This window comes from Grampus griseus, assembly GCF_964374135.1.
Source record: "Grampus griseus genome assembly, chromosome: 5".
Taxonomy (NCBI): domain Eukaryota; kingdom Metazoa; phylum Chordata; class Mammalia; order Artiodactyla; family Delphinidae; genus Grampus; species Grampus griseus.
Window position 1 is genome coordinate 120,950,217 of NC_138998.1, and position 25,728 is coordinate 120,975,944.

The window sequence follows — 25,728 nt, forward strand, 5'->3', positions numbered from 1 at the left end:
TGCTGCTCATTCTAATTTCCAGCAACACACTTGAATAGAGTTTTTTTACATTTACTTTGAAATATCATGCATTTTTAAGAGTTCTGAGTTATTCCAGGACTTATTATAAGTTATATTTCTTGCAGATTGCCTTTATTTCTCTCCAGTCTCTTCTTTGGTGAGAAAATTTACCAGGGCAAGCATCTGCATAAACATTTTTGTATCTCTTCTTAGGGTCACCCAAAAGGTGAAATAAATATTTTGGGAAAGTTTATACTTCCTGGGCTGAAAATTGTGTATCTGTAGACTTGTAACTGGTATTTTCTTTCTGAGGTAGCCTCAGAATCTACACATTTCCATTCCTTATTAACTATCTCTTAGACAATCAATAACCACATGCTCACCTATTTTAATGACCTTCTATAGTCTGATAACTTCCTTATTTGTATTTAAAACCCAAACTTCTACTTTGACTTAAGGAATTGCTGTGAAAAATGAACCCCAAATACGGATGGCTAAATGTCATAGCAATTTATTTCTCACTCACGCAAAGTCCATTTGGCAGCAGGGGGAGAGGCAGGATTCTACCCTTCCATCCTTTCAGTGATCCAGGTTGAGGGAGGCTGGACCATTTTCTCATGTGGCTTCTGTGTTTGACCTAATACCTCTATTAAGCCAGCAAATAGGGGAAGAGCAATAAATACTGGAACAGTCCCCAAAAGTAGCTTTAACAGTAGATATCCAGAGGTGGGTACCTTAAATTAATGACATTTCTGCCTTACCAAAAGTCCCAAAGGGGTCAAGGATGTTTTCTCTTATTCATCAATGTATCCAAATACAGTACCTAGCAAACAGATGATGTTCGATGATATCTATGGATGAATTGATTAATGAAATTTAGGATATTACATTTGTAACATGTATCAAAACAACTGGATATGAGAACATTCTTTACTTGATAGGAAGGGGAAAGGTGTTAAGACTGCAAAGACTGCAACAAAATTGTGATGATTAAAAACTGAGCCAGGCATTATGGAAAATACTGTCAGGCTGAGATGCTACTTAGGCTAGCCAGGTTATTTTCAACAATCAGCTAATGCATGCCCTATAACAGCTTAGTTTTGTATTTATGCATGTGCATATACTCACACATAAAATGGAATCTATGTAAAATTAATGAAGTCTAATCTGTTCCTTCCTAAAATGGATTATCTTGCATTTAGAATAAAAATTTTTCAAATAAATCTGAGATATGACGATTTAATATGCCCTCTACATGACTTGAATATTATTATATATTTTAGCTGCCTTCTCAGGGTATGTGCAATTATTAGTTTAATTATTGTGTGAGGAAGGATATTCAATCAATTTTCTAACCCTTTTCCTTACCCAAGTTGCTACATATTTACAGTCAAAACGTCTTTGTGTCTGCTATATCTGATCTCTCGGCTTTGTTCTTTTGTGTATCATTTCTGCGTTCAAAGTACCAAAGGCAAAATAATAGCCTAACCATTTTATGTGGAAATAAAGTCTTGAATGTATTTTAATGTTTTTTTTTTTTTTTTTTTGCGGTACGCGGGGCTCTCACTGTTGTGGCCTCTCCCATTGTGGAGCACAGGCTCCGGACGCGCAGACTCAGCGGCCATGGCTCACGGGCCCAGCCGCCCCGCGGCATGTGGGATCCTCCCAGACCGGGGCGCGAACCCGTGTCCCCTGCATCGGCTGGTGGACTCTCAACCACTGTGCCACAGGGAAGGCCTTGAATGTATTTTTGAAAAAAATGTGTAACCAGGCAGTGTAGAGTGGAAAAATTGAAGTCATGAAATTATATTTTACTTTCAAATTTGAATTTGTTTGTTGATGAAAAGTTTGATAGTGTCAGACAAGTTCCATATTTTAACACTTAGCAATTTAAAGCATGCTGGACTCTGCCTTCAATTACTGATATCATTTCCTCCCCTTTGCTTACCTTACAGATCGGTTTGCTATCTTAGCCAACAGTAATCTGCAGATTCTTAACATCAATAAAAGTGATGAAGGTATATACAGGTGTGAAGGAAGAGTGGAGGCTAGGGGAGAAATTGACTTCCGTGATATCATCGTTATTGTTAATGGTAAGCAGATAATAATTAGTATGTATCTTTGTGTTGCATTTAGCAGTATGTTTATTAAAAGGGCAACCATGTAAACTCAGCACTCAAGACTTCCCTAATGAACCTCTTCTATACCTAGAAGAAATCTCCTCAGCTCTAGGGTAGCATCTGTTACATTGTATTACAGCCTCAAGGGCAGGATCTGTGACTTATTTAACATTGTCATCCTCCTTTACAAAGAGTCTATTAGGGAGTAGTTGCCTTTTTCTGGCTTTGTAGTTGTTGAAAGTATGTCAAATGAAATACAGTAAAGTATGATACTAGATTTTACTTTTAAATTACATTAATTACTTGCTTCAACTAATTAACAGTATTTGCAAGTTTTACCAAATTAAATAATTGAATACATAGTTACCCTTTGAAATATTAATGGACGTTATTAGCTAAGTTTATGACATCAAGATGACATCTCTTCCTCCAAATTTGGCTACTTTACTCTATTGCATGGCTGGGTTAACATGACATTCTGTGAGGCAGAAGATAGATTAATGTTATCCTAGTTATCTCCACTTTGGTAATCTAATGTGTCACCAAGATGTGCACTGTATTTCTTTGACATCTATCAAATATACTCTATTTTCCCTACCATGCTTTCCATGAGTGCTGCCCTTTCCAATTCTTTTTTGTATTTTTCTTGTGTGGCTGTAAGTTGTTTGTTTTCTCTACTCTCAATTTCACAATTCCAACTTTCTGTCCTATCAACCTTTCAACACTTAAAATTGTCAGTGTTTCCCATTACCTTCAAGACAAAATAAAAACCACTCTTCACGGTATAGGAAGTCTTTTATGATCATCAGCTACCTTCTCTAACCATCCGCTCATAGGTAGCCCGTGCTTCAGCCATATGGAAATACTAGTAGTAACACTACACAAATACACTTTGACTTTTTCTTCTATTTTAAAATAAATTAAAAATAACCATAATCACAGGATTCTAGAAGCAGAATGTAATTTGTTCTTTCTGGAATAGACAAAATATGAATTTAAAGAGTTAGCCATGAGTTTTCTATCACTTAAGGCTGGGAAGGGGAAACATAAATCAGTATCTTCTTCCATATCCTATGCACTTCCCACCATGATCTATCTCTCCAGTTTCTTGAAGAGACTGGAGAACAACACCAGGAATAGCATACAGATCTAAAAGAGTTATTTGTTTTTTCCTTTCCTGGAGTGAAGGTATTTTAACCACAAAATTCATGCTGAAAGGTAAAGAGAATATTAAATCACTGAGAATTTTTTTCTCTCCTTCTCTAAGTCTATAATTAATTGAGATGTATGGATAACATAATGGAATAGACCAGATGGTTATTAGGCAGGTGGGTAGAAACTGCACATGCTCATGGGTGAGTCCAAAGTGCCAGGCCTTCTGAGAGAAGACTTTGAGAGCCTTTTTTTGGTGTGCAGAATCTGGTATTTATCGAGTGCTATCGTTGATGGAAGTTTTGGCCTTCAGCCCAAGAGGAAGATTTCAGTGCATGCAGAATAGGTTTAAATATGGAGATAAGTACTATGTTTATAACTGTATCTATATATCTATCTTTATATCTATAAGTATTTCTAATATCTTTCCCTCTTTATTATGTACAATAAACAAAGGTAACTCACAGTGGCTATTTAGTTTCTTCAGTATTGACTTAACCATCTACTGTCCTTTGTTTCCGAAAGAATCTAAGGTAGGAAATATACGTGTATTTTGTCACGGGCAAGACCTTGTGCTCAGTATGCTCTTATGAAAATGTGGGTTATAATATTAGTTAATAATATAAAGTTTTTTAGAAAGGACTAAGTTTATAGGAAGCAGTATATAAATATGTACTATGCTGTATGTTATAATGTATATATATGTAAAATTATGCATATACTTTTACACTAAAACATTAATTTGAGTCTGATGTGAAAAAGGGAACGTCATCTGGCAGGTGTAGCATATTTAGCTTTTATTATCCATTCTGCTATTGTAATTTCTACTTTAATATAGTTATAACATGTTCTAATCTATCTCCACACTAGATTATCTGTGAGTGTTTAAATGTGATTACATTTTTCTTGAAGGATTATTTGGGTATGAGTGGGTTCAATTAACAAAGTTTGAATCTTCAAGTCTATCATGATCTGCATTCAATCTGGAATATTTATTTCTATGTCTATACTTATTATTTTGGGGTTCATAAGGAGATAAACACTGGAATGTGTTCTTTGTGCAACTCACATCAATCATGTATGTAATATCCTGTTGTGACTGCATCACACTGGCCTCCAAAGCAAACCATCCTCCTTCCACTCCCACTTTTCCTCTAACAGAATCAATTATATGTCCTAATCTGACCTTCTTTACTAGAACACTGCTTTATCTCCATTTCTTCTTATTAGTCACATTTCCCTGTTATGGTCACAAACTCCCATATCTTAGAATTCCTGGAACCAATTTCTTCAAAGTAACAGTGTTCACAAAATCAACCTTCGATTTATTCCCCTTTCTGGATGATGCATTTGGACCCTGTCAAGGGAATGCATTGACTAATGCCACCAGACAGCTGTGCTTTTCTCTCACATTTTGCCTTTACTTCAGTCAGAAAAATCATTCTCTCCAGTCTTATTGACTCTTGCCCTGCTTACCTACTCCTTTTAAATCTTGAGCCCTCTCTAAAAGTATCCTTTATTATTTACCTCCTACAAAACCTCTTGCAGACGTTCAATGAAAACTTTGAGGTTGCAAAAATTAATAATAAAATAAAAGCACCAACTTTATCCACATTATCTTATTTTTCTTCAGTTACAATATTTGACTTATTACATGCTTTTCTCCCCAGTTTATAATGCATACCTCTCTCTTATTTGATACTAATTTTTATTCTTGCTAATTTGGACTTTATCATGGACCTTTTTCAACTCCTTTCATCTCTAAGTATATTGAAGTCCCAACCAAATACTCCAGTCAAATGTTTCTTCACATTCACTGCTTTCTTGCCAAGTCCTGCCTCTGGAAGAAGCTCTTCTTTTTTCCATTGTTTGCTCTTTGCAACTTTTCCCTCACATTTCCTTTCTTCCAATGCATAGTCTATTTTTTCAACAATTAGTTAAAAGGTATCCTTGCTAGTTTATAGTACCAGCCATACCAAATATTAAGGATCTTTTTTTCCCCTTAACTCCCTTTATGAATTTATTACAATATTTCTCAATGCCTGTGTATAGTTTTTCACAAATCTTTATCCCCCCTCCCTTTAAGAGGTTATACATCACTGCTCATTGCCATGTGAAGTGTGGTGCTTCCAGTGGAAGGATTTTGCATCTCCACCCAATTGATGATATGACTTGCTCTGGCCATTGGCATGTAAGCAAGCATGATATACACTATGGCTGAAATTAAGCTTCAAAAAAATCACATATTACTTCTCTTGTACTTTCCTTCTGCTATGAAACTAGCATGACCCTAACAGAGACTTCTCCTTTACCTTGGGCATCATGGAGAAGACACGTGGAGCAGAGTCACAGCTGATCTGCTGGTGCAAACACATAACATAAATAAGAAGTAAAACACATTTTTAAGCCCTGAGATTTTAGAGTTATTTGTTATCACAGAAAAGCAGACAAATTCAATGCCAGTGGCTTTTTCTTACTTAAGGAGTTTAAATGCTGTCTGACCTAGGAATACATTTGAAATTACTTCCCTGAGTGTGCCTCAGACATCTTATAATCCCACTTTCCCCTGACGGTGATCATTTCTTACAAATTTTTTAATTACCTTATCAATATATTGGGAGTTCAACTGAATGAATATTTTTGACTATAGTTTCGATGTTATTTTGTATTGCACTTATATATTTATTCAGCAGGTAAATGAGAAGTGCTGGCTATATTTTTCATACTTTGTTAGGCTCAGAATACTAACAGATCTAATAGAGCATTGTATCCCTCAAGGCACTTACAGTTTTATCTCAAACACTTAAAATAATCAACTTTCCTGAAGTCCCTGATTATGGTGCTGCTGAATACAAAAGCATATAGTAAGAGCATTTTTTATAGATATTTACAGCCTCTTTTATAATAAGAAGGGGAACCTAATGTAGCACAAGAAGAGACTTGGTATTTGGGATAAATCTATTGATGAAAAAGTATTATTTTGTAGAACAAAGAGGGGAAATTATTGTAGACAGATAAAATAGCATCTGCAAAAGCAAAAAGAGTGTAGGATGTGAGAAAAGATCTAATACCTTAACTGTTACAGGAATATGAAAGTTTTAGGGAGGGAGTGATGGTGATGTTAGCCAGTTGGTTTGGGGATTAGGTGGAGATGTAGCTGCAAAGCAGGAGGGGCCAGATAATGCGGGGCTATGGACTTTCTTCTAAGAGACAAAGATGAGCTGCCATTTAGGAGCAGGGTACCCGAGAGAGAGAGAAGGATGGAGGCAGGGAGAAGAAATGAGTTCAGTCAGAGGTAAGTAGGGTCTGTGCTGAAAGACAAAGAAATGAAGAGGAAGGTATATAATCCGATAGTGTTTGAAACAAAGTCGTTGTGTTTACAAGTGTGTCACAGAGGCAAGAGAAATAAAGGCTTAATTTCAAGACTTCTAATGTGGATTCTAGGCTTCCAAAGTAGTAAATGCAAGCAGAAGTGATCAATAAGTAGTGAACTGAAATATATCTGGTGAATTTGGCAATTATGAGTTTACAAGAGACAGTATGGTGAACAATATCATTTGCATGGATGGGTAACATTCAGACTGCAATGACTTAAAGAATAAATGTGCATGTACATTAACTGAATTAGAAAAGTATTGAAAGTACAGCACCTATTACCTCAGCTTGTTGGAACCAGCTATTAAATGGGAAACATTAAAAAGTTGAATGAGGGGCTTCCCTGGTGGCGCAGTGGTTGAGAGTCCACCTGTCGATGCAGGGGACACGGCTTCGCGCCCCGGTCTGGGAGGATCCCACATGCCGTGGAGCGGCTGGGCCTGTGAACCATGGCCGCTGAGCCTGCGCATCTGGAGCCTGTGCTCCGCAGCGGGAGAGGCCACAGCAGTGAGAGGCCCACGTACCGCAAAACAAACAAACAGACAAACAAAAAAACGTTTAATGAGGACCAGAGGAAGTGAGTGGAGTGTTAGGACGTTTGTAAGGAAGATATACCTTGAACATAAAGAGGATATATTTTATGCTGAGCCTGGAGGAAATGAATCAAAAATAGGTGAGAATGTGGGTTAATTTACAGGTAGGTCTGGTTGATAATTTGAGAGAAATCTTGCCCCATGACTTCAGTATTCTGTTTCTAATCACTGACTTCACTCATCTACCAAACATTGATGTACTACTGGTATTTTCCCAATATTTTTCAACATATGTATATGTGTTCATACCTGCTCTTTACTGGATCTTAGGTAAGTTTTCCAAATGCCTAAAACCTTTCTTTTCATTAACTTCCCATTGGCTACCTTGATTTTATTATTATACCTTATTACATTTTTATTAACTTGCTGAATTTGCTGGCCATCTTTTCTATACATTTCTGAACTCTTTTTACTAGATAATTGACTACACACACACACACACACACACACACACACACACACACGCACACACTTATACACAAATCATGGGTAAATTTTTAAAAAGAGGATCAAAATTACTTCTCTTGCTTTAACCCATGCCCATCCTGCATCAGATTCCTAGCCCTCAGTTAAAATGCTCTCCCAAACTACTCAAAAAATGATGAAAAGACCTGGAAATAACTTTTAAATTAAAAAATACAGCCAATAGAGTGTGTTTTTCTTGTTTTGTTTTGTTTTGTTTTTGCGGTACGCGGGCCTCTCACTGTTGTGGCCTCTCCCGTTGCGGAGCACAGGCTCCGGACGCGCAGGCTCAGCGGCCATGGCTCACGGGCCCAGCCGCTCCGCGGCATGTGGGATCCTCCCGGACCAGGACATGAACCCGTGTCCCCTGCATCGGCAGGCAGACTCTCAACCACTGCGCCACCAGGGAAGCCCTAGAGTGTTATTTTTGTAAAATGTTCTTTTAAAGTATAATGATTCATTATTTTCTGAATCTTTTGTAAATTTGTGAAGAATGATCCACTAACTGCTGGCTCAGACTTGGGATAATGGAAGCAGGGACAATTGAGAATAGATGAAAAACACCTAGAAGTATAATTTTAAAGCAGTTGCGTCTTTAGTTTTCCTTCGAACATTAAAATCAACAGTTGATGACAATGGCCAGAGATATTTTTGCAAGTAGGTATCTGAATGTGTACCTCTATTCCCTCAGGCAGTGTATTTTATATTCCTACCTATTTCTAGCCAGTTCTTAAAGTTAAGAAAATTAGGAGAAAATGCTTTTCTTTTTATTAAAAATGAAAAGTCAGACTTTTTCTCTTTAACTTTTATGCAATGTTATATAATGTAAAACATATATACAAACATAAAAGACAGTAAACCAACCTCTTGTATATCAGTAATATAATTGACTCAAACATGCAGAGAGATATTTTAAGTCAGTTTAATGACTGCAAGTTGTGAGAGGATTGGTAATTTATAACAATATTATATAATATATAATTCACTGAAAGGTCAAAAAGTAAGCATTTATCAAAACCAGAATATTTTCTAATTTGATAAAACATTTTTCTTCCTAATTATCCCACTTAATTTCAAAGATTAGCAATCTGGGAATACAAGGAAAGAAAAAATATATTTTTTTCTCCTTAATACTTATCCAATCATTATTTTAGAATTTTTAGATAACAGAAAATTAGGTAGATTGATAGATAACCTACAAATATCTAGGCACGTCTTTGTCTTCTCCTCAGCACCAACAATTAATTGGTGTGAATAGTTAATATAGCTTCTTACCTTTTCTTCTATCTTTATTTCTCTTCTGCCCAGAATTTCCTGAGTACACTTAAAGTGGAACAATGTCATATTTGAAAGCCTATAGAGAAGTATGTATTTATTTTACAACATATTATTTTTAATCCCCAATTAAAAGAGAAGGCAGAATTTTCTCATTGTTTGAATCAGAACCCTACTCTGAACTCACCTATCTTCTGAATGGCACCTCTTGGTCATGTAGGAATTGTTCCTTTTTATTTTTTCTCTAACATTTGGTCAGTAAATACAGAAGTGAATCCTATCATTTGTAAAATAATAACAACACTTTCTGAACAACAATAACAACGACAACAACAAAACTTCAAGAAATCTGTAGAGGGCCAGGAGATACTGTAATAATGAAAATTTTTTAAATTCCATGGAATCAAACAGTAACTAAAAGTTACTACCAACCTACCACCTGACATTGTGGAAATGATTGACCTTCAGCACAATTAATGTCTAAATTACTTTGGAGAGACATGCTCTGGATACTTATACTTTAACAAAAATCATAGGATATGATGCAAATAAATAATAAAGTCAAGAGTAACTTTAGTAACTTTAGTTACCCTTTAGTGCAGCCCATTTTGAAAAACAAATGTCTTGAATGGTTTTCTTGCTCTTTTGGTCGGCCACACTCTCACTGTCCTTTATTCCCTATTTTCTGATCAGTATGGCCAGAGTTTTATTAGCTATATTGGTCTCTCAAAGAAACAGATTTAGTTTTTTTTTAATTTTACTTGTTTATATTTTATCAATTTCCAGTCTGATCTTTATTGTTTTATCTTATCTGTGATTTAACTTGATCTCCTTTTTATGTTTTTTTAAATTTAAACCTCAAGGCACTGATTTGAATCCTTTCTTCTCTCCTAATGAATACATTTGTTGCTCAAGAATCCGCTGTATATACTGCTTTAATTTCCTTCCACAACTTTCAACATGTTGTGTACACTTTGCCATTCAGTTCAAAACATTTGTAATTTCCCTTTTATTATTTGTCCTATAGGTTATTTGGAATTGTGTTATTTAGTTTCCAAATATTATACATGGGAATTTTTCAAATACTATTCTGTCATAATTTCTAATTTGGTTCTATTGTTATCGAAAAGACACTTTTTGGATTTAGATCTTTTCAAATGTATTTGTTGTACAGTAGAACAGAAAGTGTAATCTGCTGGCTTGGTTGGAGTTTTGGTAACCATCAGTAGTTAGGGTCAATTGATAATGTTGATCTAGTCTTTTCTATCCTTTTTTAACTTCTTGTCTACTTGCTCAATAAGTTATTAAGAGGGGGCTGTTTACTCTCTAATGAAAGTATATAGATTTGTCTATTTTTCCTTGTAATTATAGCAGTTTCTGCTTCATGAGTTTGGAAGCTCTGTTATTATATGCATAGAAGTTTAGAATTATATCCTCTTGACTTCTTTTTTAATAAGAAGTGATCCTGTTTATCCTTGGTAATATTCTTTGCTCTGAAACCTACTTTGATATCAGTAAAACTAAGCACCTGTCTTTTAATTAGCATTTCCATGGCATATATTTTTCCTTCCTTTTAATCTTAACCTTAACCTAATTGTTTCTCAAGGACAGTATATAGTTGGGTCTATTTCTTTTTTTGTATTAATTCTAACAGTCCCTGCCTTTGTATTGGAATGTTTACACAATTTATATTAAATATCTTATTGATTTAGTTGGATTTAAGTCTTGCTATTCTTCTTCTATTTTTTTATCTGTTTTTTGTTCCCTTTTTCTTCTATTTCTGCCTTATTTAGATTTCAGAGTATTTTTAATCCATCATTAATTTTCTATTTTGGCTCATTAGTTATAGTTTATTGTTCTGTTATTTTAGCAGTTGATTTTCACAGTCATTTTTCAAGTGATATGATACTATTTCACATATTGAATAATAATACCCTCTTCTAGCCCTTGTGCTGTTGTCATCAGATTTTTTTATATCAAATCATGTATTAGTTTTCTATTTCTGTGGTAACAAATTACTACAGATTCAGTTGCTTGAAGCAATGCAACTTTATTATTTTCCAGTTTCTGTAAGTCAGAAATCCAAGTAGACTCAGCTGGGATCTGCTCAGGGTATTAAAAAATATAATAATACTATAATTAGTTTTGCAATTTTTATAAAATTAAGGTGGTGGAAGGATTGTGTTCCTTGCTGCAGGCTCTTGGGAAGAAGCTCTTCTAAATATCATTTAGGTTGTCAGCAAAATTCACCCTCTTTCCACTGTGGGATGGAGGTTCTCTTTCCTTGCTCTCTGTCACCTGAAGGGGCTGTGCTTAGCTTTCAGAGGATTTCCCCTGGGTTCTTCCTCCAGTGCCAAAAACAGTGCCTTAAAAGCCTTCTCAGACTTGGAATATTTCTGACTTCCCTTCTGCTGCGTATCCTGACTTCCTCTTCCAGCTGGAGTTCTCTTTGTTTTAGGGCTCATTGATTGAATAATATAGGATACTCTTCCATTTCAACGTCTAGGATCTTAATTATATCTGCAAAGTCCCTTTGCCCTGTAACTTAATGTATTCATAGATGGCTAAGCTTAGGGCACTGACATCTTTGCAGAGGAAGGGGCATTATTCTGCCTACCATATCTTCATACTATATGTTTCTTGTTGTTGCTGTTGTTGTTTTCTGCTTTAAATCAATTAGCTCTTAACATGGCTTAATTAATAAATAAAACAAGGCTTTTACATCTATCTACATAGTTACCATTTCCACAGCGCTTTATTTCTTTATGCGTATCAAGATTTCCAACTGGTGTCTGTTCCCAAAGGCCTGAATGACTTCTTTTAGCATTTCTTACAGTGAAGGTCTGCTGGAGATGATTAACTTCACCTACTGAATGTCTAAGAAAATGTTTATTTCACCTTCATATTTGAAATGAATGTTTGCTGGCTATAGAATTCTAAATTAACAATATTTTAAATTTCAGTAAATTAAAAATTCTGAGCCATTATCATTGACCTGTGTGATTTCAGATCAAAAGTTTGTTCTCATTCTTATTTTGTGCTCTGTACATAAAGTGTACCACCCACTTGGTCCTTGCAGATTCTTTTGTTTTTGTTTTTGGCGGTACGCGGGCCTCTCACTGTTGTGGCCTCTCCCATTGCGGAGCACAGGCTCTGGACGCGCAGGCTCGGCGGCCATGGCTCACGGGCCCAGCCTCTCTGCGGCATGTGGGATTTTCCCGGACCGGGGCACGAACCCGTGTCCCCTGCATCGGCAGGCGGACTCTCAACCACTGCGCCACCAGGGAAGCCCCTTGCAGATTCTTGAATGTTCTTTATAACTTGTTTTAAGCAATTTGGATACAATATACCGTGGTGTAATTTTCTTCATTCTGGTACTTGGGTTTTCCTGACAAACTTGAGTTATACTTTTTACCAAATTTGGAAATGTTTTGGTCATTAGTTCTTCACATATTGTTTTTTTGTCCCACACTCCTGTGAGACTCCAATTTCACATATTTGAGCCCACTTGAACTTATTCCACAGTTCCCAGATGTTCTGTTTTTTGTTTGGGGTTTTTTTTTTTTAGTTTGTTTGTTTTTTTCTTTCTGTATTACTTTTGGGATAGTTTCTATTGCTATATGTTCAAGTTCGTTAATCTTTTCTTCTGCAGTGTTTAATCTACTGTTAGTCCTATCTCATGTACATTTGATTTCAGACACTAGTTTTAATATGTACAAATTTATTTTTTAATTATCTTCTAAGTCTCTGACATGATCAATTTTTCTGTAGATTCTTGAACATATGGAATGCAGTTATAATAATTTGACGTTTTTGTCTAATTCTATCATCTGTGTCATTTCTGGGTCAGTTTTGGTTGACTATTTTTTCCTCCGTCATCATGTCTCATGTTTCCTGCTTCTTTGCATGTTTCCTGCATCTTTTCATATGCTTATTTCTCACTTGTATATCCTCTTGAGTGAAATGTCTCTTCATATCCTTCCCATGTTCTAACTGGATTTTTTCACTATTATAGTTCAAGAGTCCTTTATAAATTCTATAAATGCATTTTTGCCTTCCAAACAGCCTCTTTAGTGATGTTTCTGTTTGTCTTTTGCACATTTTCTTACTGTTGAATTTAGATTATTTTATATATTTGAATACAATTCCTTGCTCAGATTTGTGATTTGTAGGTTCTTTTTCCCGACACTGTGGCTTATCTTTTCATTCTCTTAGTGTCATTCAGAAAGCAAGAAAAAATTTAATTTTGAAGTCCAATTATTAATCTTCTTCTTTTATGGACCATTCTTTTGGTACCATGTCTAAGACGTCTACACCTAACCCCAAGTTACAAAGACTTTTTTCTCAAGTTTCTTTTAAACTTTTTATACTTTTATGTTTTAAATTTAGGTCTTTGATCCATTTGGGGTTCATTTTTTTATGCTTCAATGATTTTAATAAAGCACAGTCAGCCAGTGAGACTGAGAATCCCCCTAAATGTTGCCTCCACGGTCCACTCTAAAAAACTTCAGCCCAATACGGGGCAGTTCAATAATTAAGATTAGCCTTTTGGCTTTTTTTGTCTTCCAGAGTGGTAGTTTCTTATCTTCCTCACATGCATATAATGGGCCACTTTGTAGAAAACTTAGCAGGACTCTTGTCTCACGCATTATTATTATTTTTTAATTGGTGTATAGTTGCTTTACAATGTTGTGTTAGTTTCTGCTGTACAACGAACTGAATCAGCTATATGTATACATATATCCCCTCCCTCTGGCACCTCTCCTCCCCCATCCCACCAATCTAGGTCACCACAGAGCACTGAACTGAGCTCCCTGTGCTATGTAGCAGGCTCCCACTAGCTATCTGTTGTACACTTGGCAGTGTATATATGTCAATCCCAATCTCCCACTTCATCCCCCCGTTCCCCCCTCCCTGTGTCCACATGTCCGTTCTCTGTGTCTGTGTCTCTATTCCTGCCCTGCAAATTGGTTCATCTGTACTATTTTCCTAGATTCCACATATATGTGTTAATATATGATTGGGGCTCATTTTTATGTAAGAAGTGAGTTCTGTGCTTCAATTCACCTATTTGCATATAGATATCCAATTGTGGAAAAGCCATTGTTAGAAGACTATCCTTTCTCCATTGAATTCCTTTGCACTTCGTAAAATAAAACTTTTAAAACATAGTTGGATTATAGGCATCTATTTCTGGACTCTTCCATTCCACTAATCTATGTTTCTATCCATGTACCATTATCATACTGACCTAATTATCATAAGTTTACATATACCTTAAAATCAAGTAGTATGATTTGTATGACTTTGCTCTTCTTCTACAAAAACGTTTTGCAAAATCTAGTTTCTTTGCCTTCCATTTAAACTTTAGAACATGTCTGTCTACGAAACAATATACTGCTAAGATTTTCATTAGAATTCTATAGAGTCGATATCAGTTTTGGAAAATTTTATACTTTTTTTGTTGATTCTACAAGTGCATGAACAAGGTATGTCTCTCCATTTATTAATGTATTTTGTTCTTTTGCTTCTTCATTTGACTTTTTGTAGTTTTCAGCATTCAGATCCCATACATGAGTTTTGTTTGATTAGTATCTAAGCATTATATTTTTGGAACTATTGATTTGTTTTTTAAAAAAAGAATTGGTTTCAGTTGTTTCTTGCAAGTATGTATATTGAAATATGATTTTTTGTGTATTTTTCTTATATTCTGTGACTGTACTGCATACATTTTTTAGTTCTAGGAATATTTTTGTAGATTCTTGGATTTTCAGTGAAATCAATAGTGCATCTGCAACTTGTATTAAAGTTATTTATTCTTTTCCAATTGTATGCTTTTTATTTTTATCTCTTACTTAGGACTGCATTTGCCTTCCAGTATGATGTTAAATAGGAGGGTTGAGTGAGGACTTCCTTACTTGTTCCCAATTTTAGAAAAAAAGTATTCATTCTTTTACCTGAATGTTGCCTGTTAGCTGGAAATTTTTGGCAAGATATCTTTTATCAGGATAAAGAAGTCTTTTCCATTCATGGCTTGTGAAGGGTTTTTATCTTGAATGGATGTTGAATTTTGTCAAATGCTTTTTCAGCATCAATTAACATTATTGAATAATTTTTCTTCTTTAAACTGTTAATAAGTTGAATTATATTAATTGATTTTTCAGTATCATGCCAGTTTTACAATTCACAGAATAAACCCCACTTGACGGTGATGTATCTTTTTGTATGTGTATTACAGAATTTTGTTTTCTAAAATTTCATTGAATACATTTGTGCTTACCTAAATGAGTGATATTGGTTTGTGTAGTTTTCTTTTCCTGTACTATCTTTGGTTAAGTTATCCTTATAATGCTGGCCTCATAAAATGAGTCAAGAAATATTCCCTCCTCATGTTTTTTAAAAGAGATTGTGTAGAAATTGTATTATTTCTTTAACTTTTTGATAAAGTTCAGAGGATAAACAATCTGCTTCTATAGATTTTTTTTCAGAAGGATTTTAGCCACATATTACATTCTTTTAGTAGTTAAAGAACTATTTGAGTTACCTATTTCATCTTGAGTTAGTTTCACTAGTTTGTGATTTTCAAGGAAACGTCCCATTTCTTCAGCATTGTTGAATTTGTGTACATAGCCTTGTCTGTATTGTTCATTTTTTAAAATTCTTTTACTGTATGTTGTATCTGTAGTGAAATACCTTCAATTCCTGATATTAGCAATCTGTGTTATCTCTCCTTTTATCCTGGTGAGTCTTGTGTTATCTCTCTTTTTATCCTGGTGAGTTTATTAATTGTACTGATCTTTGAAAGAATCTTCATTGGTTTCTTTGAATTCTCCCTTGTTTGTTTTCTGTTTTTTATTTTACTGATATCTGTTCTTATTTGTAGTATTCTTTTTTCCTTCTGTTTGGTATGGATTTATTGTACTCTTCTTCTAGTTTCTTAGATTGGAAGTCACAAAGAGTGATTGTGAATTCATCTAATTCTTGTTTCTGTTCTGTCAGTTTTTGCTTCATATACTTTTTTGTGAGATGAATGCACATGTAAAGATTGTCATTTTACTTCCTTTGGAAAATTGGCTCTTTTATCATTATGAAGTATTCCCCTTTATATCATGTAATTTTATTTGCTCTGAAATCTACTTTGTTTGATATTAACATAGCTCCTCCAACTTTCTTTGGATTGGTGTTTGAACGATATATATTTGTCCATTCTTTTACTTTTAATCTACCTATATTATTATATTTTAAATAGCTTCCTTATAGAGAACATACAGTTGAGTTAATTACTTTATTCATTCTGATAATATATATTTTTTAATTCATGAGATTAGACCATTTACATTTATCTTAGATCTGCAATTTTTGTTTTGATTTGTTTTCAGTTTATTCTTTCTGTTTTCTATCCTTCTATTTCCCCTTCTCTGCCTTCTCCTGGGTTTTGTGAATATTTTTAGTATTCTAATTTATTTTGTCTATTATGTTTCTGTCTATACATTTTTCTGTTTTTTTGTGATTGTGCCTGCTATTGTGAATATGATGTGCCTCTTTAACTTAGAGCCAATGTTTTACCACTATAATTGGATTGTAAAAATTGTAGCACCATACAGATCCTTATACTCCTCTCTTCTTTATGTCTTAGTAGTCTTCTATTATTACATCCGAATTTGGTGAAAACCTTGTAGGCAATGTTAAGCGTTTTTATTTCAATCATTAACTGTATTTTGAAGAACTCAAGGGGAGAATAGTCTATAATATTTACCTAGATATTTAACATCTCTCCTGCTCTTTCTTCATCCCTGAAGTCTGATGTTTCCTCTGATAGAATTTCTCTTTGTATGAATTTCTCTTTTGTCTGAAGAGGTCCCTTTAGCAATTGTTTCAGATCAGGTTTACTGGCAGACATTGTATTACTCATCCTTTTATCTGAGAACTATAATGTCTTTACCTTCATTTGTGAAAGGTATCTTTGCTGAACACAGAACTTTATTTTGACAGATCTGTCTTTTTTGACACTTTAAAAATATTGTTTCACCTTCTTTTGGCCTCCATTTGTTTCTGATAAGAAATCCACAGTTATTTGAATTATTGTTATACTATAAATAACACACTTTTGTGTTTGTATATCTTTAGTTTTTAGCAGTTTGATTATGCCATGCCTGCAGCATGAACGGCTTTGGACTTATCTGTTTGGGTTTCAAGGTTACAGCTGTTTTGAATCTGTGTTTTCAAAATCTTGCCAGTTTGGGAAGTTTTCAGACGTTAGTTCTATAGATATATATACATAGGTATACATATACAAATGTAGATGCATACATTTTCTATGATGTTTATTTCTCCTTTCCTTCTTAGATTTGATGACATTTTGGTGTTGTCTCACAGGTTCCTGAAGCTCTGTTTTTTTTTTTTTCTTTCTTTAATATTTTCTCCTTCTGTTTTGAAGATTGGACAATTGTTATTGGTAATTCATCAAGTTCAGAAACTCTTCCCTCTGTCATATCCATTTATCACACCCATGAATATCTTTGTTATTATAAATTTGGTTCTAATATTTATTCATTTATTCTTAATATACTGTGTGTCTTTACGGGAACTGTCTTTCCATTTATTCTGAGGTGGTTCACCCTTACCCTTTGGAAGATGTTTAAAATAGTTACTTTAAAGTAGTTTTTAGATAATAAAACATGTTTCAATATGTCATTGGCATTTAACACTAATATGAGATTTTCCTAGTTCTACGTAGGCCAACATTTTTTAGAGTATATACTGGATTTTGAATACTATGAGATTCTGGGTTTTATTTCAGTTCTTTGGAGAATGTTGATACTTTTATTTTCGCAGGCAATCAATTGATTTAAATTCAGACCACTTACTGTGACCAGCCTTCTGTGGTTTGTGCATTCAAAATCAGTTTCATTTTCAAAACTTTTGCACTAATTTTCAGATCTGTCTCACATATGAACCAATGGCCATTCCAGGACCTGTGGGGTAGGATGTCTCTTAGTTCAGTTCTCAATGTCTTTGTGCTGTTTAAGATTATATCCGCACATTGATAGCTCAGGGCTGAGCTCAAGATTTCATAAATAACTTGATGTGGTTCCTTTTCCAAGCTCTTCCTACTATTTTTTTTTTTTTTTTTTTTTTGGCGGTACGTGGGCCTCTCACTGTTGTGGCCTCTCCCGTTGCAGAGTACAGGCTCCAGAAGCACAGGCTCAGTGGCCATGGCTCACGGGCCTAGCCGCTGTGTGGCATGTGGGATCTTCCCAGATCGGGGCATGAACCTGTGTCCCCTACATTGGCAGGCGGACTCTCAACCACTGCGCCACCAGGGAAGCCCTCTTCCTACTCTTTTATCTCTCACCTTCTTACCTATTTTTGAGTCTTCATTTTTCAGTCCTATAATCAGAAAACTGGGGTTTATTTATCCTCTCTCTACGACCAATGTGCCCTCATTCAGGGTCAGTTAGCCATAGGAAAGAGAAAGATAAAAGCAGTAGATATATTTGCTTTGCCATCTTGGGACCATAACTCTTCTGATTAAAGAGGAGGATTGTCCTGTCTCAGACAGACACTTACAAGCTCCCTCCCTGCTGCCACTGTCACTACCAGGAGACCTCTTTCCTGCTTGTTGAACCTGAACTAGAAGGCTTCTCTTGGACCTCTCTCAGGCCATGCTGATTCCCACTTCTGAGTTTTGGACTGCCTTCAGTTCAGTCCAGGGATTCTGAAGAAAAAAAAAAAAAGTTCTCTGATAGATTGTCTCCTACTATTTCAATATTTTTCAATTAACAATATGCCTGCTACCATTTATATTTCAGAATCCTCAAACAGATTATCCATGCATGTTGTCTAAGTGTTACAGACAAATTGAGTGATAGAGACAAATGTAGAGGAGTTTCTCCAATTTACCCAGAACTGGAACTCTGTAATATTATTTTTAATCTTATTGACATGCATGAGATCGGGGTTTCTTCCTCATTTCTTAAATCTAAAAAATTATTAAAGACATTAACAGGAATGGTGTACAGCAGCTCTTTTTTTTTTAACATCTTTATTGGGGTATAATTGCTTTACAATGGTGTATTAGTTTCTGCTTTATAACAAAGTGAATCAATTATACATATACATGTGTTCCCATATCTCTTCCCTCTTGCATCATCCTCCCTCCCACCCTCCCTATCCCACCCCTCCAGGCGGTCACAAAGCACAGAGCTGATATCCCTGTGCTATGCGGCTGCTTCCCACTAGCTATCTACCTTACCTTTGGTAGTGTATATATGTCCATGCCTTTCTCTTGCTTTGTCACAGCTCACCCTTCCCCCTCCCCATATCCTCAAGTCCGTTCTCCAGTAGGTCTGTGTCTTTATTCCTGTCTTACCCCTAGGTTCTTCATGACATTGTTTTTTCTTAAATTCCATATATATGTGTTACCATACGGTATTTTTCTTTCTCTTTCTGACTTACTTCACTCTGTATGACACACTCTAGGTCTATCCACCTCATTACAAATAGCTCAATTTCACTTCTTTTTATGGCTGAGTAATATTCCATTGTATATATGTGCCACATCTTCTTTATCCATTCATCCAATGATGGACACTTAGGTTGTTTCCATCTCTGGGCTAGTGTAAATAGAGCTGCAATGAACATTTTGGTACATGACTCTTTTTGAATTATGGTTTTCTCAGGGTATATGCCCAGTAGTGGGATTGCTGGGTCATATGGTAGTTCTATTTGTAGTTTTTTAAGGAACCTCCATACTGTTCTCCATAGTGGCTGTACCAATTCACATTCCCACCAGCAGTGCAGGAGTGTTCCCTTGTTGTTGAAGGTTGTGCACCAGTCACTACCATCCATTCTCATAACTCTTTTCATCTTGCAAAACTGAAACTGTATACTCATTTAACAGTAACTCCCATTCACCTCTCCCTCCAGCCTCTAGCAACCACTATTCCACTTCCTGTATCTATGTTTTTGACTACTCTAAGTGCACAATAAGTGGAATTATAGAGTATTTGTCTCTATGTGACCGATTTATTTCACTTAGCATAATGTCCTCAAGGTTCATTCATGTTGTAGATACACTACAACAAGTAGTTAGAATTTTCTTTTCTTTTTCGAGGCTGGATACTATGCCATTTTATGCATATACAAGATTTTGTTTATCCATTTATTAATCTATGGACATTTGTATTGCTTCCACTTTTTAAATATTATGGATAATGCTGCCATGAACATGGATGAGCAAATATCTCTTTGAGGCCTTGTTCAAAATCCTTTTGAGTATATACCCATAAATGAAATGGCTGGATCACATGGCAATTGTATTTTTAATTTTTTGAGGAACAACCATACTGTTTTCCATTTTACCAATAATGCAAAAAGTTCCAATTTCTCCACATCCTCACTAACGCTTGCTATTGTATTTTATTGTTTTAATAATAGCCTTCCTATTAGATATGAGGTGGTATTTCACTGTAGCTTTGACTTGCAGTTCCCTAAGGGTGCTGTTGAGGATCTTTTCATGTGCTTATCTGCCACTTGTGCATCTGCTTTGGATAAATGTCTATTTAAGTCCTCTTGCTCATTTTTGAATTGGGTTATGTATTTTTTTTGTTGCTGAATTTTAGGAGTTCATTATCTATTCTGGATGTTAATCCCTTATCAGATATACAATTTTTAAATATTTCCCCCATTCTGCATGTTGCCTTTTTACTCTCTTTTTTTGTTGTTGCCTACACCTTTGGTATCATATTGAAGAAAACATTGTGAAATCCAGTGTCATGAAGCTCTTGCCTTATATTTTTTCCTAAGAGTTTTATAGTTTGTAGGTCTGATTCTTTCTGAGTTAATTTTTGTATAGTGTCCTCTTATAATCCTTTTCTATTCCTTTGGAATTGTTAACATTGTTTTGTTTCTGATTTTAATAATTTGAGTTTTATCTTTTCAAATCTTAATCCATCTAGCTAAAGTTTTGTCAATTCTGTTGATCATTTTAATAAACCAACTTATAGTTTCATTAATTTTGTCTATTATTTTCTATTCTCAATTTAAAAAAAAAATTGTTCTAATATTTATTATTAATTTTCTTCTGCTAGCTTGGGTTGTGTTTATTCTTTTATTCTAGTTCTTTATGTTAAGATTAATTTTTGACATAACATATGGGCTTTCTGGGGAATGTCCTACATGCTCTTGAGAAAATGTGTTTACTCTCTTTTTTTGGATAGAGTATGCTGTATATTCGTGAGAACTAGTTGGTATATTGTGTTGTATAAGTCCTCTATTTTCTTACTTATCTTCTGTCTGGTCATTCAATGCATTATCAAGACTGTACTGTTGAAGTCTCCAACAATTATTGTAGGACTATTTCTTCCTTCAGTTATGTCAGTTTTTGCTTCATGTATTTTGATGGTCTACTATTAGGAGCATAAATATTTACAATTGTTATATTTTCTTGCTATATTGAAACATTTGTTAATATACAATGTTTTTTTCCTCTTATAAACTTTTTGATTCAAAGTCTATTTTGTCTATTCGTATAGTCACCCCTTCTCTTTTTTGGTTATTATATCTTTATCTTTTCACTTTCAATCTATTTGTGTCTTCATTATTGACAGTGAATCTCTTATAGGTAGGACATAATTTTGTCATGTGTTTTTAGCCATTGTGCCAATCTCTGTTTGTTTATTGAAAAATTTAATCTATTTCCATTTAAAGTAATTATTGATAAGGAATGACTTACTTCTGTCATTTTGCTGTTTTTCTAAATGTCTTATAGATTTTCTTGTCTCCCATTTCCTATATTACTATCTTCTTTTTGATTAGTCAATTTTTTGTAGTGGAACTTTAAAATTCTTTTCTCATTTCTTTTTGTGTATATTCTATACTTATTTTCTTTGTGGTTATTGGTGGTATTGCATTTAATGTCCTAAAGTTATAACACTCTATTTTAAATTTAAACTAACTTAACTTCAATAAATGTAAAAAACTCTGCTCCTTTAAAGCTTAACTCCATTCCTTTCGGTTGTTGATATCACAAAATTACATCTTTATGCATTTTGTGTCTCAAAACATGAACTGACAATTCTTTAAATTGCATTAGTCTCTTAAATTATGTAGAAACCAAAATCTGGAATTATAAGACATAGTTAAAATCATACTAATATCTTTTTAAAATATATATTAGTCTCAAATCACACAGAAAAGAATGCAGTTACAAACTGTTGTTACAGTAGTACTAGCTTTTTTATTGCCCATGTATTTACCTTTATTGAGCTCTTTATTTCTTTATATGGCTTTGAATTACTCTCTAGTGTCCTTTTATTTCATCTTGTAGGACTCCCTTGAGCATTTCTTGCAGGGCAGGTCTAGTGGTAACAAACTCCTCCAGCTTTTACTTATCTGAAATGTCTTAATTTCTCTCTCACTGTTGAAAGACAGTTTTCCAGGATATAGGTTTCTTGGTTGACAGTTTTTTTGTTTTTCCTTTTAGCACTTTCAATATATCCACCCAATGTCATCTGTCCTCCAAAGTTTTTGATGCAAAATCTGCTGATAATTACTGAGGATCCCTTGTATGTGATGAGTCGCTCTTCTCTTGCTGCTTTCCAAGATTTTCTCTTTGCCTTTGCCTTTTGAAAATTTCATTATAATATGTCTTGGCCTGGTCCTCTTTGAATTCATCTTAGTTGTAGTTTGTTGAGCTTCTTGGATGTTTATATTCATAGCTAAACTTTTCAGCCATTATTTCTTCAAATATTCACTCTGTCCCTTTCTCTCTCACTTCCCTTCTGGGACTCCCACTGTGTGACTGTTGGTCTACGTGATTATGTCCCACTGGTCTTTTAGGCTGTATTCACTTTTCTTCAATCTTTTGTTTTTCTGTTTCTCAGATTCAAGAATTTTCATTGCCTTATTTTGTATTCACTGATTCTTTCTTCTGCTTACTCAGATTTGCTTGTGAATCCCTCTAATGAATTTTTCATTTCAGTGATTATAATTTTAAGATTCAGAATTTCTTTTTGGCTTTTTTTTAGGTTTTCTATATCTTTATAGGTATTTCCATTTTCTTCATATATTGTTTCCTTGAGTTTTTCCACTTCTTTCTTGAGTTCTTTGAGCATCTTTTAGACAGTTGTTTGAAAGTCTTTATCAAGCATATCTTCCCTCGGGTCTTTTTCGGGGACAGTTTCTATTGATTTAATTTTTCTTTTGAATGGGCCATACTTTCCTATTTCTTTGTATGCCTTGTGATATTTTTTCTGAAAACTGGATATTTGAACATAATAAGTGCTTCCTATGGAAATCAGATTCTTTCTCAATCCCAGGGTTTACTGTTATTTTTTATTATTATTATTATTATTATTATTATTATTATTATTATTATTATTATTGAAGGCTGTCTCTATGCCAAAGATCAGCCTGAGATGTAAATTTAAGGTATCCTCAGGTATTTTATAAGCCTACACCTTTCCCTGGACATGCATGGTCACTTTCTAATATGTCCGTTATATGCAGTTGTTTTTGAATGTCCTAATCTTTAATGTCTGCCTCCCAAAATGGTAAAAAGAGAAAAATGAAGGGGGCACTAAAAGAATGAGAGTTCATTAAATCCCCTGGATCTCACCATTGTGGGAGGTATAACAACAATGGCCACTACCTCTTCATCTGCACCTTTGTGATCAAAAGCATCAGTCAGTGGTCAGTGCACAGATCCTTGATATCTGAATGACAAAGTCCTTTTTGCCTATCCTGGCTTTCTTTGTGCAACCTACTCTAGGAACACGTGCACAGCTTCCTGCCTCAGATGGGGAGGGGGATAGGTAGCTGCCAGTGTACTAACAGCTGAAACTGACCAGTATTAACAACAGTTTATCTTCCATGTCTTTGCCTGGAAGTTGTAAGCATTCAATACACTCCACAGTTTCAAGATAGTTACATTAGACAAAGCTTCCATGTAAGTAAATTATGGAGCTACTTTTCTACGCATCCCCATGCTTCTTGAAGCTAAAATATAAAAACAGAAATTTACAAAGGATTGACTACTTAACGGGTACAGAACATAAATCTTGGTAAAGTTATTAAAACTGGACATTTCAGATATAGTCAAATGCCAAAAGTATTTTTAAAAAGATAAAATAGAGTAGATGCTGGTCTTGTGAGAAAAAAATAATCAGATGAAATATAATTGTTACCTCTTTTGAAATTATTTAATCCAACTCAACAGTGAGTTCAGAAGCAATAAGGTAATATATGTAAAAATGCTGTGCAGTCAAAACAGTAGCTAGCAAACTGCCTGAACATCTTGACATCTGAACTAGTGAAAACCTCTGCAGATTTTGATGCTATTTTTCTTCAGAATAGTTCTAGAATTACTCTTCAAAGTACCTCAAAGTATCTAAACATGTAATATTAATATTTTTCTACTAATCTACACTACAAGTAAGAACACATATGTCATTAGCAGAGTTAACATATCATAAAACACAGAGATTAAGATTTGTTAATTCTTAGAGATTATCCAGCATATACAGTTCACTTTATAGATAAGAAAATTATGATAAAGAATAAATAACTTGTTTAGGTTAGTAACAATAACAGGACAAGAACTGGAGCATATGAGTCTCCGTTTGAAAATGTTTCTATCTACATGAATACTATAGAATACTATAGTCAAATTTCAATGACTTAAAATACAGAGTTAACATCTGAAAAAGAAAAGTCCATCCTACTGTAATACTAGTAATTATTATGTTACTTTACAGACAGCATGACATGTCATGCACCTTGTGTCTAAATTCATAAAGGCAGAAACTTGATTAATTGTGCTTAATTACTAAGATACATGTCAGTTCCTATCCCCACCATCAATTGTGATAATCAACATCAGTGTTGACCTGAATGCTATTGTAGAGATATTTAATTAAAATCACATTTCTAAATGCCTGTCTGGTCATGTTGTTTAGGATATGTAAAATCAAATATATTAAATAATTATAGGAATATCATTTCATCATATTCAATTAAAAAATCATAAAAGTGTACATTAAATAAAAATTTATGCTTTACTTTGAAATTTTAGCTTCTGTTATGGATGTCATTGATTTGTTTATTGCAAACAGTGCATTTCAGTAACAGTTTCAATGTGTTCAAAATGTGCAACATATACAGTTTTTGCAATGTAATTAGTTAGAAATTGGGGAAGCTTAATTTTAAAATTGAATTGTTCATGAAAATCTATTTCATACTCTCTATGGATTAAGCAATTTCTCTTCATAAAATGTTCTATAGTTGTTTGAAGAAATTAAGTGTAGTTCATCAGAAAGAACATTATGGTTTGACACTTAATTTGAAAGCCCTGTCTTGAATGCTTGCTTATAGAAGTGCATACACCGAAATACAGGAAATCCATTTATGCTCCAAGTAGATCTCAGTATTTATGTAAGTCAGGGTGGTATTGTCTATCTTTATGTAAGAAATAGTTCATAAAAGTGTGTGTGTATGTAAATATATATATATATATTTGCTAAAATGTCTAGTTTATTTTTAGTCTAGTTTAATAGATTAAAAATAGTAAAACAGAATTACAGTGAATTATTTAATTATTGTACATTAGAAGGCAGATCAGTGATTTTAGTCATTTTACTATTCAACCAAGTCAGTCCTCTTGATATAAGTGCAGAAGTTGTAAAGCTTAGCTTTAAAAGAAAAAAAAAAACAACAGTAAAAATGTCCCAGTGGTGTTGGTAAAATGTTTT

At 34.3% G+C, this 25,728-nt stretch overlaps 1 protein-coding gene across 4 annotated transcripts in view; it reads left to right on the forward strand.

Annotated features, from left to right (window-relative positions):
* Positions 1 to 25,728, forward strand: part of NCAM2 (neural cell adhesion molecule 2) — a gene marked incomplete at both ends in the record, with an annotated part of 487,288 nt that overhangs the window by 292,087 nt on the left and 169,473 nt on the right. For all 4 annotated transcript variants that reach the window (XM_082655240.1, XM_082655241.1, XM_082655243.1 and 1 more), the window contains one exon: positions 1,956 to 2,093. In XM_082655240.1, coding sequence (XP_082511366.1) covers positions 1,956 to 2,093 — 138 coding nt within the window. The remainder of the gene's footprint in view (positions 1 to 1,955; positions 2,094 to 25,728) is intronic.